Genomic DNA, 15,941 nt, shown 5'->3' on the forward strand with positions numbered 1-15,941 from the left:
CAGCACTTCCAGGACGCCTTGCTTCCTGCTGTCGGGCATCTGTAGAAAGCGGGATTTACGTGGCTGAGTGCAAACGCCTCCTCTCTCTCTATTAAGTTATTAACTGAAACAGCAGGCACGAGTTCTGTGCGCCCTGGAAAGCCAGCCCCACAAAGCCACACAGCCTTGACACCGTGATCACAATGGATAATAACTCATAATCCCGGGCAGTGACTACATTCAGTTTTTTTCCAAGAGGAAACGTGGGCTTTCCTGGATGCACAGGTTAGGGAAACGCCTTCCATGTAACTCTGACATCTTTGTTGGTCTCGACATGCCTTCTTCTGGGAAGGGACAGAGGGACTGGAAGGGGCGGCGGGGGAACTGCAGGCTGCCTGGTGCCACGAGGCCCGCAGGCCTGGACGACCCTTGATCTGAGTGGCACAGCCCAGGGCGCAGGCCTTGGGCAGCTACCCCGAAGGCCGTGTGGCTGGGGAAGCGGGAGAGGCAATGAGAAAAAACGTCCCTGTCCTCCCTGTCCTCCCTAGTCGGCAGCTTGCAGCCCGTGTGACTGCAGACAGGGGACACTTTCTGGGCCTGCAGCCACACAGCTCTGTTCCCCGGGGTCTAGGTCCCCAGGTTTTTCACCTTAGCTGAGGACTCACTGCCTGTGTCTCTCCCCGGGCTAAGAATGTCCTCACTACGGTCCCCAGGGCTGGCACTCTGCATGTTGGCAGGCCCTCTGCAAACCTTCGCTGAATAAACAAATGGATGTCGACAACTGGGTGTGTGTGGGGTTCAGTCTTAAGTGACAACCGTCGCTAAGCGGCTCAGACGCATCTCACCTAAACTGACAAGCACCCGCTGCAAGGCCTGGTAGGAAGACGTCTGCAGGTCGAACAGAGAGAGTTTGTAGTCCGTGCTCAGCTGCGCCTCGTGCCGGATGGTCTCGAACAAGGCTGATGCCCTGTAAAGCTGTAAGGAGAGGCAGAGAACGTCACCCATCTCCTCACACCAGTGTCCCACCAGTTAGAGGCCAGACGAGGCTGGGACAGTGAGACAGAGGCAGCCCCACTGTCACCTTTTGCAGGTGGCCCAGCACTGTGGAGCCCACTAAAGGCCAGGCCTTTGGTGGACAGGCTCCCAGGGCAGCTGCACCCACCCACTCACTCCAGGGCCAGAGGGAGACCCCGGCCTGCGGCTCTGAGTTCATCCAAACTCAGAAAGACTTGTAGGACGAGGATTCAGGCCAGGAGACAGCGAGAGAGGGGTGTGCTCCCAACCCTCTCCCTCGTGTGTCCTGTGACTTCAGAGTCGTCACCTTGACAAGGGGACGCTTGTCAGCTGACGTCCCAGGGTACTTTGAGGAATGAACCCAATGAGAGAAAGTACTCTGAAAGTGACCAATCACTACACTGATAAAAAGTTTTAGTTTCCACAACTAGGAAATGACAGAATTAATTCTTCCAGTTGACTTTAATCATCTTCAGAGCACAGTGTGACATTGTTCCAGGAGGCTGGCACACGCTCAGTGTCACTGGGCTCTCCCGCCTCGTGGGCACCTGTGGGACACAGCCTCAGTTTGCTTCTCCTTGGTCCCCTGCGCCTGGCAGAGCCCACAGTGACCCTTCACGCTGCTAAGGGGTGAGTGTGAGCTCAGAAGGGCCGGCTCCGCACTCCTCCTGTCCAGCAGGGGAGGCCAGGGATCCTCCGACTTCCCAGAGCCTCTGTGACAACGGGTGGCTCTTCAGTGGCTCAAGTGCAAAGCAGAAACGGGGACACATTACTGTCAGGGAGGACAGTGGGGTTGTCTCCATCGCTGCGACTAGAAACCCACGGGAAATCCAAGGGCACTCCGGACAACTCTATCGGGGCTCGCAGTTCTGGCTAGGCCAGGCTGGACAGCGTGTGTGCCAAGCACAGCTAGGACAGGAATCCGGGGTCCTCCGGCTTTGGGAGGTGCGCGCGCCCGGTTCAGCTCTCACCTGGTGCTGGGCTTCCTCTAGGTTTCCACTGGCCCACAGGGACAGGCCAAGCCCATGACGAATTTTTGCCTCATCTTCTCTTCGTCCCAGCTGCTCGGCTAACCTTAAACCTGAAATCGGAAAGAGAAATTTAAAGACACACAGAGGACTGAGAGTCCTGGAAAGAGATCTTGCTTCAGGTGGACGTGAAGAACGTTAGCACGCTTCCAGAAGGTGAGTGGGGACGCGGGACGCCAGCCGAATCGGCTGCAGAGGCAGGACAAGCGTCCCCGTCAGACTCCACAGTGGCACAGCTGTGTCCTGGACACTGGGGAGATGCCCAGCAGGAGCTCAGGCGACGGTGACAGCAGGGGACAGACTTGCAAGGCAGAGACAAATGGAACCTGACCTAGCTGCCCTCCTGGATGCGAAACCCTTAGAGTCGCAAAGGAAAACTGCTGCTGATAAATTTCTCTCCCCTGATCCTCAGGCTGGCAACAGATTTTCCTGACGGTCAAGTGCAGCAGCTGAGGTGACACTTCTTCCTATCTCGAGAGCGGTCCAGTGTCCGATCGGTGCTGATGGACCCGGCGAGGCTCTCCCGAAAGCCGCGTGCGTGCGCGCACAGCCTGACTGGCCTCTGTCACCAATACTGCGACCCCTTCTGTGCCCAATCTGCCTTTCCTTTAAGCCTGGGCTCTGAAGTGTCTCAGCGGGGCTGCGACAAAGTGCTCTTAGGAGTGGACCGTCTTAAATGAGCCTGTCCTCACTTGAATGGTCTTCAGACGGGCGCCTGCCGTGCGGGTCACCTACCCACAGCGAGCTTCTAGGTTTCAGGACACTAGCCACCTTTAGGGCTTTGTGGGAGCCAGATCTGAAGGCAGCCGTTTATTGTCTTGGTCGCTAAGCCGATCTCAGCTTCACCGTGCCCTCATTACGGCGCCTTCTGTACAGAGCAGCCAGCCTGTGCGGGAGACAGCGGGGGTGGGGGGGGGGGTCCTGCAAACCGCACGTTTGAAGACACAGCCTCCTTTACATCTAATGAGGGCCCTGGGAGCCACCGCTGAGCATGCCGGGCCTGTGCAATTGCTGACCTCCAAAAAGAGACCTGAGTCAGCCAAGAGACTGACAAAAGCAGTGCTGAAACAGTGCGCACTTCAAAACGCACACGAGTCAGAAGCTCAGAGACGGTGCTTTGAGTTTCAGTCCCTAGGCTAACAAAAATATTTGCAAGTAATTCACACGAAGATGTGACAGGGAAGCTGGAACACACAGGGCGCTCACCTTCAGCGGGGAGCCACACTGCTCAAGGCACACGTCCCGCCAGGCCTGGCCCTGAGTCACAAGTACAACTCCCTGGGCAAACCAGTCCCCCTGCCGCCTGCCACAAGCATGTCTGGAAGAGCAGGGTTGGAGGACGCCCGCTGGCCATCAGCCCGGGACCCAGCTGTGAAGGGTTCGCTCTGCTGTGCGGGGTGTGGGACCTGAGCCACCCAGCCTCAGTGTGCGGTGGGCTCTCAGGAGCCTGACCCAGGCTCCCCAGCAATCCCGGGCTGAGGTTGCGAGGCCCCCAAGGGAATGCACGAAACTCTCGTCTCCCTTGAGGACAAGCAGTGGCTTCCGACCAGAGCCACCCACCCGAGTCCCCTGCTGAAATTATTTGAGCGACTCAGACCTGCACCCCTGTGACATCGGTTGCCCTGGGTCGGGACCGAGTCACAATCCTCTCCCCTCTGAAAGCAGAGTCCGGGGTGAGTGTCACCTAAACTGGTCCCTCCACTGCAAGAGGCTGTGGACCCAACTCAGGGTGCCCCAAAAGCACTGTCCAGGTGCCTTGCACCTGAGCCAGCCCAGAGGTCACGAGAGGCACCCGGTGTCCGCACATGGGCTGCGGGGCTCTCCAGAGAACACAGCCATGGAGATGCTACGAGGGCTCCACAAGACTACAGGAAGCAATAAAAATGACCCGGACAGTTTTCCACAAAGACAGAATTGTTACAGCGTCTCAGGCCAGCCAGCTGTTGCATGGAGACAGCGTTTCAGGAAGGCTACAGACCACGAGGAAACAGTCAGATGCTGGCCTGAGTTGAACAGCGTGTCACAAACTCAACTGAAAACACCCTGAGTCTGCTGGAATTTTACCACAATTGAGGTTCGGGAAACCAAAAGCCACCATCGAAAGTGTCCAGTGCACGAGGCAGAGGCCACCTGTGGACAGGAATGGTGCTTTGGGCCTGCTCAGCCAAGCAAGACCGGGAGCATCGGCCTCTCACCTTGTCACCTGTTCTCTAGGTGTCCCAGCTGGGGCCAGGGGTAATGGGGTCCAGCTGTGCAACCCTGAGCTGTGCCTGTGAGCTAAGAAGCATCTCCGGGCAGGGTCCTGTGTGGTTCCTGGGGTCAGAAACCCCAGACTGAGCCTTACTCTGACCAACCAGCTCAAGGTCAGGATCGGCGTGTCAGGTGACTTAGCTGCAAGGACAGGAACAAGCAGGCACCTCTGGGATGGGGCAGCAGCGAGTGTCGAGCACACACGGCAAAAATAAAGTAATTAATGAGAAGACACCCCTCGCAAGGTTACTGCAGGAATTCAATCAGATTAAATAAACTACATACGCAAACCCTCAAAGTGAGAGTTTTTGCTTGAAATGGCAACCACTTCTTTTCACCAGCCGGTGGAGGGTGTCACACTGTCCCCGCCTTAGAGGCGGGAGGGAGCTGCATGCCTGCCACCCCAGCGTAAAGAAGGGCACGTCCAAGGCCCCTCTGTGCCCAGGTAACTGGGGTACAACGGCAGAGGAAGAGGAGCCATGGGGATGGCACTGGGTGGGGGGTGGGGACGCCTGGCTGACCACTGCCGTGACTGCCAGACACCTCGGGTGTCATGTCAGCTGTCATGTCAGAACTGAAGTGTGGTGTTTTCTGGAGGGACAACAGGACTCCGTGGGCATTTCTTGTGACCCTGTGGTGTCACCGATCAGATCCTCTGTGTGAGCATCTCACAAGCCAGGAGGGGTTCAGCCCCTGGGACAGCTCACAAGTGGCCTATGCCGTCCCGGAGAGAGCAAGACAACTGGGATGCAGAGAGCTTGGCCAGGTGTTCTGGACAATGGAACACCTGGCGGTAAGGGACACTGTAACACTGGGCGGTGTGACCTGTGAGACCCTCAGTCCACTCCACACAGAGGTGGCAGCTCAAACTGTATTTTCCCTGAGCCTCAAGTGGAGAGGCCACCCTGGGCCTTGTCACCTACCTTCCTGTAAGTACATGACTGCCTGCGAATAGTTCTGCAAGGCGTGATGAGTCCTCCCAAGGCTACTGTAGGACACCGTCTTGGCCACCAAGTCGTTCATCTGGGCGGCTATGCTCAGGTGCTGTTCTTGATAGACCACGGCCCTCTCGAAGGTGCCTAGGGACTCGTAGGTCAGGCCCAGGTTCCCGTAGGCCCGGCCCTGGCACGTGGGGTTATTGGTTTCTTCTGCGATCTGCAGGTCGAGCTGGTGGTACTGCAGGGCTCTGTCGTACTCCCCCATCTGCTGGTAGACGCCCCCCAGGCCACAGGCCGCGTCACTCTCCAGGGCCCGGTCCTTCATCTCCCTGGCAAGGTTCAGCTGGCGTTCCAGGCAGGAAATGGCTTGCTCGTAGTTCCCTAGCTGGCTGTGCAGGCTCCCCAGCTCGCCGTAGGCCTGGGCTTTGTTGAAGGCCTCCCCGAGCTCGTGGGCCACCACCAGCCTCTTCTCAAAGCACACGAGGGCTTGCTGCAGGCTTCCCATCGCCCTGCGGGGAGCAGACAGAAACGCAATGAAATCATTCCCTGCAGGTGCGGGCCCGCAAAAGCCCCCGAGAAAATGAAAAGCATTTGTCACTGTCACTCGCTATAAGAGCTCTTAACTCCTCTCCCAGCTAAGATCTATCGCGTGCCCTTAGTGTGAGATGCAGAGGAATTTCATAAACTGGAAAGCAATTCAGAAGTCATCGTGCGGTGACCTTCCCCAGAGCTGGCCATTCCACGGGATGCTCACCCCGGGGACACATAAAATACACTAATAGGTACAATGATGGCGGGTGAACGGCCTGCTTCCTCGGGCCTCCCGATTTCTACTACCGCTTAAGACTATGGTTTTGAAGTCACTTTCCAGTGGCTATAAATCTTTCACCCAGAGTTTCTGCAGCACCCGGGGGTGCCCGCCCTCCCTCCACTCGGGGAGACCTCATCCTCTCTGGTGAGGGCGTACATTCTGCAGACAGGGGCGCCTTCGCGGGTTCCCCGTGTCTGGGAGGACAGCACCCTTTGGCCAGCAACACTGGGTCGTCACAGAGGTGACACGCTCAGAGGGGGAAAAGCCTTGGGCCGGGTGGCAGATCAAATGAGCTGTGTAGGGCACATGGGTCCCTCTCCCTTGGCACAGTAACACAGGACTGCTGTGACTATTCAGATAGCCATCCTGGGACAAGTTAGCAGATGGCTTTTCCTAGAAGCACCGTAACAGGGTCCAAGTCATCGGTGGGTACCGAGGGCTGCGCTAATAAAACACTGGAGTGACCCGGAAAAGATCGGTTCACCTGCATCCTTCGCCTTCCTAATCTGTTCACAACTTGATTCTGCTCATCTTAACGCAGTCAAAAATAAAAATTAACAAAAATGCAGTTCATTTGGAACTAGGGCACCCTGGCCTCGACTCGCAGCTCCTCTTGCAAGCTGTGTGAACTCAGGCAAGAAACCACCCTCTCTGGGTTTTGCCTTATTTCTTCCCTCCCGTAAGGGGAATAATATCTCCTACTTAATTCGAAGAATCATTGCACCAATCAGCTGGAGGATGTGAAAGACGCCTTGCAGTCAGCCAGCTGCCACAGAGACACGCAACGGCCACGACTGTCACGGAAGCCCTGTTTTGCAGGCCTTGCTTGTCTCCCCCATTTTGGTCCTTTGTCACCTCACCTGTGTGCATTTCCGAGGCCCCGGTAAGCCTTGGCTTGGTCTTGCATCCGGTTCAGACTCTGGGCAACAGACAGGTACTGGTCGTAGTGTTTGATGGCTTCCTCGTAGTCACCCAGGGCCTCGTAGCAATCCCCCAGGTTGCCGTAGGCCCGGCCCCGGTCCAGCACCGACTCGTTTCCGCTGAGCTGCTGCAGGGTCGCCAGCTGCTGCTCGAAGTAACCAATGGCCTCCTCCATCACGGCCATGTTCATCTTGGTGATGCCCATGTTACCGTAGACCTGGGCTTCCAGACTCGGGTCCTTCAGCTTCTGCCCCAGATCCAGCTGCTCCTCGTAACACTTGAAGGCCATTGTGAATGTCCCCAGGGCCATGTAGACCGCGGCCAGGTGGCCGTGAGCGCGGCACTCCCCGGCCAGGTCGCTCAGCTCCTGGTAGACCTCCAGCTCCTGCGTGTGATAACCCAAGGCCTTGTCGTACTTCTGGACCGTGCGGTAGGCGGAGCCCAGGGCCGCGTAGGCGCTGGCCTCCAGCCTCCTGTCCTTTGCGTGGTGAGCCAAGCCCAGCTGCTGCTCGTAGAATTTGATCCCACCACTGATGTCCTTCTTGCAGACGAATATGTCCCCCAGGTTCCCGAGGGCCCGGAATTTGGCCTGGAAGTTATTCAGAGACTGGGCGACAGACAGCAGGTACTTCTGGCACTCCTCGGCCTTGCTGAAGTTCAGCAGGGCCTTGAAGGCGAGGCCCAGGTTGCAGTAGGCTTTGGCTTGGCTCAGTTTGTCGTGGAGGTCTTTGGCAAGTGCCAGGTCCTGCTCGTAGTACCTCACAGCCTCCTGGTAGTTCCCCAGACAGTAGTGTGCGTAGCCCAGGTTGTGGCAGACCTTCCCCTCGCCTTCCATGTCTTGCAGGTCGGGAGCCAGGCGCAGGTACTGCTCGTAGTAGGGGGCAGCCTGCACGTACTCCCCCCGGGAGCAGTGGAAGTTGCCCAGGTTGCTGAGTGCCCGGGCCTCGCTCTGGATGTCCCTCAGCTCCCGGGCGATGTGCAGATGGTTCTGGTAGTGCTGCAGAGCCCGGTCGTGGGCGCCCAGGGCCTGGTAGGCCACGGCCAGGTTGCCGTGTGTGGAGGCCTGAGAGGCGCGGTCGTTGACCTCCAGGGAGATCTGCAGCTCTTGCCGGTGGAACTTGACCGCCTGGTCGAACAGGCCCAGGGCGTTGTACGCGTTGCCCATGTTCCCGTAAGCGCGGCCCTGGGCGGCGTAATCGCTGAGCTCCTGGGCGATGCACAGGTGGGCCTTGTGGAGTTTCAGGGCGGCGTCATAGTCACCTTTCATCTGGTGGATGATGCCTGAGGCACAGAGGAACAGAAGGTTGGAATAGCTGATGAGCAATTTAGAAGAAAAAAAAAAGTGACTTGTGACTCCCTTCCTACTGAATGCACTCCAGATGAATAAAGAATTTACAATAACAGAAGGTGGGATTAAATATTTATCATCTCCGCAGAGGGAGGAGAGCTTCCCAAGCCTCAAAGCAACAGGAAAGAAAACAGTGACAGACTTGATGACAAAAACACGCATTTTTATGCCACAAATAAATAATCGGAAATTAAAAGGCAAACGACACAGGGAACTCTGGAAAACGTATTAATGGTTACTTCGAGGGAAGATTCCGCTCGGTTTGATTTACAAAAGGAAAAACAAAGACTGCAATTTAGTAAAACGGGCAAAGACCTCAGGCGACTCACTTCCAAAGAAACACAAACAGTAGCCACGGGGAAGGAACGCTAATTCCCTTTAATAACCAAAGAAATCAAAATGAGGCAAGACAGAAGGGCCACTTCAGTGCTACTAAATTAGCAGATAAAACATTGAAACGTGGCTTATGCTGACGAGGTCATCCTGAAACCGGCTCGCTGCGGAGGCCCAGTGCGGCCCAGTGCGGCCCAGGCTTCCCACGCGGCCCGACTCAGTCCTGGCAACTCTGTGCAAGGGACAAGCAGCATCCCAGGGAAACCGGCCGCAGACACCAAAGTGACCTGCGTCGCGAGTCTTGCTGCCCAGGTGTAGACAAGGGGAGAATCAGAACCGTTGTCGGCCAGTGCTGGGGACCAGGTGAGAGCATTTTGGTTTTTCCACTCAAGGGAGGATTATGGGCTTATTAAAATGGCAAATACCAAGGCTATGCAGAAAAATGGGCAGGAAAAATTAGCTTAGAGGGGCAGGAAACAGTGCTGACTGCTCCAGGTGACAACAGCCAGGATAGTACAGGTGGGCACAGGGATAAAGTCTGGAGGGGATCAAGCAAAAAGAAAAAGAGCAGCCAGGAGCCAGTGGCTCACACCTGTAATCCCAGCTACTCAGGACGCAGAGATCAGGAGGATCACGGTTTGAGGCCAGGTGGGCCAAACAGTTTGTGAGACCCTATCTTAAAAATACATGAAAAATGGGGGCTGGGAGGTAAAGGGTGAGGGAGAGCAATGGAAGGGCTGAACGGACCAAAGTAAAGTGGACGCACAGCAAGGACACATTGAGAAACGCCTTTGAACTTCAACTTAAATGTTAATAACAAAAGACAGTTCTGTAAAATAGGTATAGGTGGAGGGGGGGCACTTGTAGGTGGGGGGGGATGAACAAAAGAGATGGAGGTGAGGGAATATGGTGGATGGGCTTCACACACTTCTATGAAACAGAACAAAGAAACCTTTTGCAATTGCTTTAAGTGGGGCAGGGATGGGGGTTGAGGGGGAGAGACGATGGGGGTGATCTAACCAATGTATAATATGAGACTATTTGGAATTGTCACAATGAATCCCCCTGAAAATTAACATATTCTAATAAAAAATTAATGGAAAAGATAAAAAATAAAGTGGGGAAACAGCATAAAAATAAAACCCAATACAACCAGGTGCTTGTAGCTCATGCCTATAATCCCAGCTACTCAGGATGCAGACATCAGGAGGATCATGGTTTGAAGCCAGCCTGGGCAAATAGTTCCCAAGACCTTATCTCCAAAAACCCATCACAAAAAAAGGCTGGTGGAGTGGCTCAAGTGTTAGAGCGCCTACCTTGAAAGTGTGAGGCCCTGAGTTCAAACCCCAGTGCCACCAAAAAGAGAAAAAGAAAAAGCTGCCTTGATAGTTGATGGCATTTGAGTGACTTTTGTCCCAAAATTTCTTGTAATTCCTCTATATTGTTTTTACCATCAATAGTAACGGCACCCCACATGACCCTCGCAAACCACACTACGGTGACAAAACTAAGCAACCATGTTGAAGCAGTTCAAAAGAGCCGTATCGCAGGCATCCTGCAGCTGCAGGGCAGGGGCGTCATAACGTAACTCCAGTCCTAAGATGGGGCTGGAGTGGGGGGCACTGGAAGAGGTGCAGAGGCCCTAGTGTGCAAACAGTCTCCTCCTGGCCTTTGGTTTTGAGCAGGCTTTTCAATGTGCAAGATTTGCAGTTGTGATCAAGACTTACAGAAGCACAAAAACTCAGAACACCTTGATAGGCCCTTGTGACAATGTCTAAACTGAACTGAGAACGAACACGGCCTCTGCAACTTGCTGATTCTATGATGCCCTCCACCCATCCACCCACCCACCCATCCATTCATCCATCTATCCACCCATCCATCCATCCACCCATCCACCCACCCATCCATCCACCCGTCCACCCATCCACTCATCCACTCATCCATCCATCCATCCATCCACCCATTCACCCACTCATCCATCCACCCATCCACCCATCCATCCATCCATCCACCCATCCACCCATCCATCCATCCATCCACCCATCCATCCATCCACCCATCCATCCACCCATCCATCCACCCATCCACCCATCCACCCGTCCACCCATCCATCCATCCACCCACCCATCCATCCATCCATCCACACATCCATCCATCCACCCATCCATCCATCCATCCACCCATCCACCCATCCATCTATCCATCCACCCATCCATCCATCCATCCGTCCACCCACTCATCTATCCACCCATCTGTCTACCCACCCACCCACCCATCCATCCATCTACCCACTCACTCACTCATCCATCCACATATCCATCCATCTACCTACCCATCCACTCATCCATCCATCCGTCTGTCCGCCCACTCATCCATCCACCCATCCATCCATCCATCCATCCATCCATCCATCCATCCACCTGTCTGTCCGTCCATCTACTCATCCATCCATCCACCCATCCACCTACCCACCCATCCATTCATCCTCTATCTGTCTATCCATTCACTCACAGAGCAGATGTTCCTTGGGTGCCCTGTGGTGTGCCAAGCCTTGTGGTGGGCAGCAGATGGAGAGAGACAAAGATGGGAGTGTGCCCGTCCTGAGCAGGGCAGGACGTCGGGTGCCGGGTACTGGGCAGATCACTGTTAGAGAGGGGTAGTGTGGCTCAAATGATACCATGTGCCGGGTGCTGATTACTCAAAGTGCTTCCAGAAGAAGGGCTTCCTGAGGTGGCAGACGGTAACTAAGCTGGGGTAATTCTTCGGTGTATTTTTTTTTTTTGGCACTGGGGTTTGAACTCAGGGCCTTGCAGTTTCTAGGCAGGCACTCTACCATTTGAGGCAGTCCACCAGCCCTTTTTAGTTTATTTTTCATTTAGGGTTTGGTGTTTCTGCCCTGGGCTAGCCTCCTATGTATGCCTCCCCCATAGCTGGGATATTAAACGCTTGCCACCTTATGCCCGGCTTGTTGGTTGAGATGAGAGGTCTTGACACCTGTTTGCCTCAGGGATCAAGGCTGGCCTCAAATCATGATCCTCCTATCTCTGCCTCTAGGAGCTAGGATTATAGGCGTGTGCCACCACACCCAGCCTCAAAATGTAAAAGTAACTAAATAAATATGTAGTAAATCTGTATAATGGGACAAAATGGTAATATTTAAAATGGTAAAGAAATTTATATTTAGGGGATACAGATGGTCACAAAACAACACATTTTAATAAAATCTTTAAGAGGACTCAGTGTTTACATACAGGTTTGCATTTGTACTTTACACATACAGAATAAAATTTATTTAAATATTCACAGTGGTAATCTTGGGGTGGTAAGATCGGCTGTTTAGTGCCCCCCCACACACACACACACTCTGGCTTTTCTGTATTTTGGATATTTTTTCTTTTGGCGGCACTGGGGTTTGAACTCAGGTCCTCATGCTTCCTAGACAGGCGCTCTACCACTTGAACCACTCCACCAGCCTATTTTTTCCTATAATGAACACATATCCTTTTTTATAAAAGCAGTGGTTCCGACACAGTAATGTCTCTGGGGACCGGGCTGGTCCCTTGCAGGGTCAGGGATGTCACCAGCTGCCAGCTGGAGGGATCATTTTCAGACTCTGTCTGAAGGTAAGATTCTCAACGTGAAATAACACATCGGCATCTCAGAACCCTTTAATGATGAAAAATTATGGCTGAGAGAAACCTGAATTTCACATGAAGTCCTCAACTGCTTTCATCGAAGGAGGAAGCTTTGGGTCTTCAAATTTTCAAGTATCCTGAGAGAAATTCGATCATTTATTCCCTGTCACCCCGTCACCTAGGATTCTGCCTTTGTAAAGTGGGGGTCAACGTCTCACTTGGTGACGGCCGGCACCCCAGCTGGGGAGGGCAGCAGGTGCCTGGGTCCACTGAGTCCTTTCTCCCCAGCCTTTAAGTAACCCCCCCCTTTGGATTTCATTGCGATTTTTTTTAAATCCCATAAACCCACTTGTTGGTTGCTAACGTGGAAAGAGGGTGAGAGGCCTCAGAGAACGCAGTCAGAGGCCTCTCCCGCACCGAGGACAGGACGGGCCACCCTCCAGGTACCTCGCTAGGCATCCATCGGGAAGGCATGCTAACAGAAGGAAGATCAGAAGTCCTGTTGCAAAAGCCGGGCTCCCACCCCTCCCAGCTGAGCGTCTTGGAGACACTCACGCAAGCCTCTGAGCCTTTGTTGCTTTCTTGAAAACTTCTGGCATTGTTCACTTCCTAACTACAAGGTCAGGCTGGAAATCACCTGGAAGCAATGGATGAGACGGTAAGCGTCAGTATGCCATAGACCAGGTGGGGTGGCAATGGGAGCCCAGGGTTCAGTGCTTCGTGAAGGTGGCTGCCCACTGCTTTTGGCAAAACGAGGTGACCCCAGCCAGCTTCTGTTCATGGCCTCTCAGTGGTCCCCTGCCTCCTCATCTTACACTCCCAGGGCCTGGAAAGAATCAGAGCAGGCGTCTGCACACCAAGCCCTCGGCACACAGCCAGGGCAGAGGCCATGGCCCTGCCATGCCGGAGCTGGGCACCGCTCGGCTGCCCTGTGTCCCTCGTCCCGGCCACTGCCAGCCTGGGGAGTCAGGACGGAAGTGATTTCATTACACTCCTGGCACACGTCCCCTTTGTGGAGCTGCCAGGACTGGTCCTTCCTTTCAAAGCCCCAGCTTGACGTCAGGGCCGGTCACTCGGAAGGACACATACCGTGGGCCTGTCAGCAGGGACGCCAGGTGACAATGTGCTTCGGGGAGGGGGACTAAGTGAAGATTAGTGGACCAGAAGATTCTCACAAAGCCGCCTTCTCGCCAGGGCTTGTGGAGAAAGGACACGTGGCTGTGAATTTATACAGTCACAGCAGGCCTCCGGTGGCCTTTGGGTCCCCACAGGGGGCGAAGTACCAGCTTCAAAGGGCCATAGTGAGACCTGGGATCCTCAGAATACTTAGCACTCAGTACGTCCTGCTTTTATTGTCACCTTAGCAGCAAAGACCGAGGTGGCAGCTCCAGACCCAGCTATGTGGAAATCGCTTGCACCAAAACTGAAGCGTTTGGCGTTTTCAACACGGGGAATTCCAGCGGCCTTTTTCCTGCCAGCGCTGAGAGGAGGGCCACGGGGGACCCCCCAGAAAAAAGTGGGGGCTCTCTCTCTTACTGAGAATATTACCGTTCCCATTATTAAGAGTGCAGAAGCCAGATGGGGCTTTACGAGGGGACCGACTCTCCCCCTTGCTTTCAGGCAGCTGGAGTTTTGCTCTGTCCTGGTCCTGGTCGGCCACCAGGCCGGGGCCATCCCACAGGCTTGTGGTGTGAAGACGGGGACCAGGGCCCAGTGACAGGACAGGCAAAAATCCCCGCAACCCCGCGCCTTCGCTGTACTAGGTACGCAGGGCACAAGAAGGAGCAGCATTAGTGTCGCCAGGAGTGACAGGGGACAGTAGCTGACTTTATGAAGTTCCCGTCAGTGAGATGTCCACATGGAGGTCTTGATAGCGGAAGAGGCCGATGGTGTTGGATGGTTGCTTTCAAAACGTTCTACTGGTGTGTGTGGGGAGAGAGAGACAGACAGACAGACAGACCGACAGAGAGAGAGGGAGAGAGATGACCAGGTTGTGAACACGGGTCCATTATATCCCTCTACCTGGGGACGACACAGACCTAAGTAACAAAGCCAGGCAGAGACGCTTGTGCCCGTGTCCCCTCGGTTCTGGAAACTCCCATGTGGCTAAGGCCTGCTGGGGAAGCCCAAGCCCATTTTCCTGTCTAGGGGCCTCAGGAGAGGGGGCTCGGCGGGCCCCCAGCCTCTCTAGCCAGGCCGCCTGCAGGTCCCTGTGCAGCGGGGGGACGGGAGGCTACGGGGCACTTTGTCCTGGTCCTCTGTCACCATGTGCAGCCTCCTCCAGGGCTCCTTGGAAAGAGCCCAGGGCCTTGGATCTGCTCCTCCGCCACAGCAGAAGTGTCCAGAGGACCTGGGTCCCCTCCCTCTCAGAGCTCGGGGCAGGAGGTGCGTGTGACAGACCTGCTTGGTATCCAGATGACATGAGTGACAGTAAAATGCCCTGTGTGGAAGTGCAGCTCGCTGGAGTTTGGTCAAACGTGTTTGTAGATAACTACTTACATCCCTGGAGACAAGCATCTGTGTTTTGTCAAGGACATCAAAGATGTGACATTTCTAAATAGCGGCTAGTTCCAGAATTCACGTGACTTCAGCCATCAGCGTCTTCGCAAGGGCTACGCTCTGCTGGAGGACATAAACGTGCCCGGCTCTCACTCCACGACCTCATTCATGCCTGCAGACGATCCTGCAGGACCGCTCTTCTCGTTTGGCCACAAAATGGCCCCAGAGGCCCAGCTGGTGGCACTGTTGAAAGGTGGCTGAGTCACCAGGGTGCCAACCCCATCAGTGGATTACTCCATGGACCGGGTCATGGATGGGCTCTCGGGAAGGGGCTGCGCTTGGAGGATGCAGGGCTCTGGGGACTCTTTGAAGGGTATCCTTGTCCTGGCTGCCATGGGTGAGCACTCCTGCCGCCATGTTGCTTTGCCTCACCACTGGCCTACAGGGATGGAGCCAGTGACCCCAGTGAACTGAAACCTCTGACACCGTGACCCGAAATAAATCTACTCTTCTTCTAAGTTGTTTTCTTAGGTATTTTGTCACCGCGATGAAAAGCTGACTAACGTAATTGATCTTTTGGTCTCAGACACACGGAAGGTTCTAGAACTTACTCAGGCCCCCAGAGCTCGAAGGGCGGGGTTGGTATTGGAACCAACCTGACTCAAGAGCTCAGTGACACGGGGACGTGACCCTGTGGCTGTTCCTATTCTATCATCAGCACCAGCACAGACCCAGGAATCTCTGCCCACGCCACCTGCAACCTTGGGTGTTACCTGTCCCCAAAAAGCGGGGCCATGCATGGAGCCCTAGGCTGGCTTCCTGTCACTGCTCCCACAGCCCCAGCCTGGGGGACGGTGACAGCAAGGGACCCTGAGTGGTACTCTGCTGAATTTGTCCAGCAAACAGAGAAGACACACCAGAGACCAGGCCAACTTGGGAACCACGTGACCTGTGAAGAGCAGCAGTGCCGTCCCCTGTGCGGGCGCCACCTCCAGGGAACTCTGGGGCCGTCACGCAGCTGTCCTGCTTTCCTTCAGTTTAATGACATTTGTCTCTCCTCCTTCCACACCCACCGGGCCAGCCTGTCCTCTGAAGGACGGACGGAGTGACGGCCTGTTATCTTCTTTTCCCCCGTGGGAGTTCAGGATGTGTTTGGGAGTTCAGTGGCACTCCCGTCTTTCC

General features: G+C 54.9%; 1 protein-coding gene across 1 annotated transcript in view; it reads right to left on the bottom strand.

Moving 5' to 3' along the window:
• Positions 1–15,941, bottom strand: part of Ttc28 (tetratricopeptide repeat domain 28) — a 444,103-nt gene that overhangs the window by 63,626 nt on the left and 364,536 nt on the right. The window contains 4 exon segments of the mRNA XM_074060812.1: positions 825–954; positions 1,965–2,074; positions 5,195–5,718; positions 6,881–8,222. Of these exon segments, the coding sequence (XP_073916913.1) occupies positions 825–954; positions 1,965–2,074; positions 5,195–5,718; positions 6,881–8,222 (2,106 nt within the window).

This window comes from Castor canadensis, chromosome 18, assembly GCF_047511655.1.
Source record: "Castor canadensis chromosome 18, mCasCan1.hap1v2, whole genome shotgun sequence".
Lineage (NCBI taxonomy): Eukaryota > Metazoa > Chordata > Mammalia > Rodentia > Castoridae > Castor > Castor canadensis.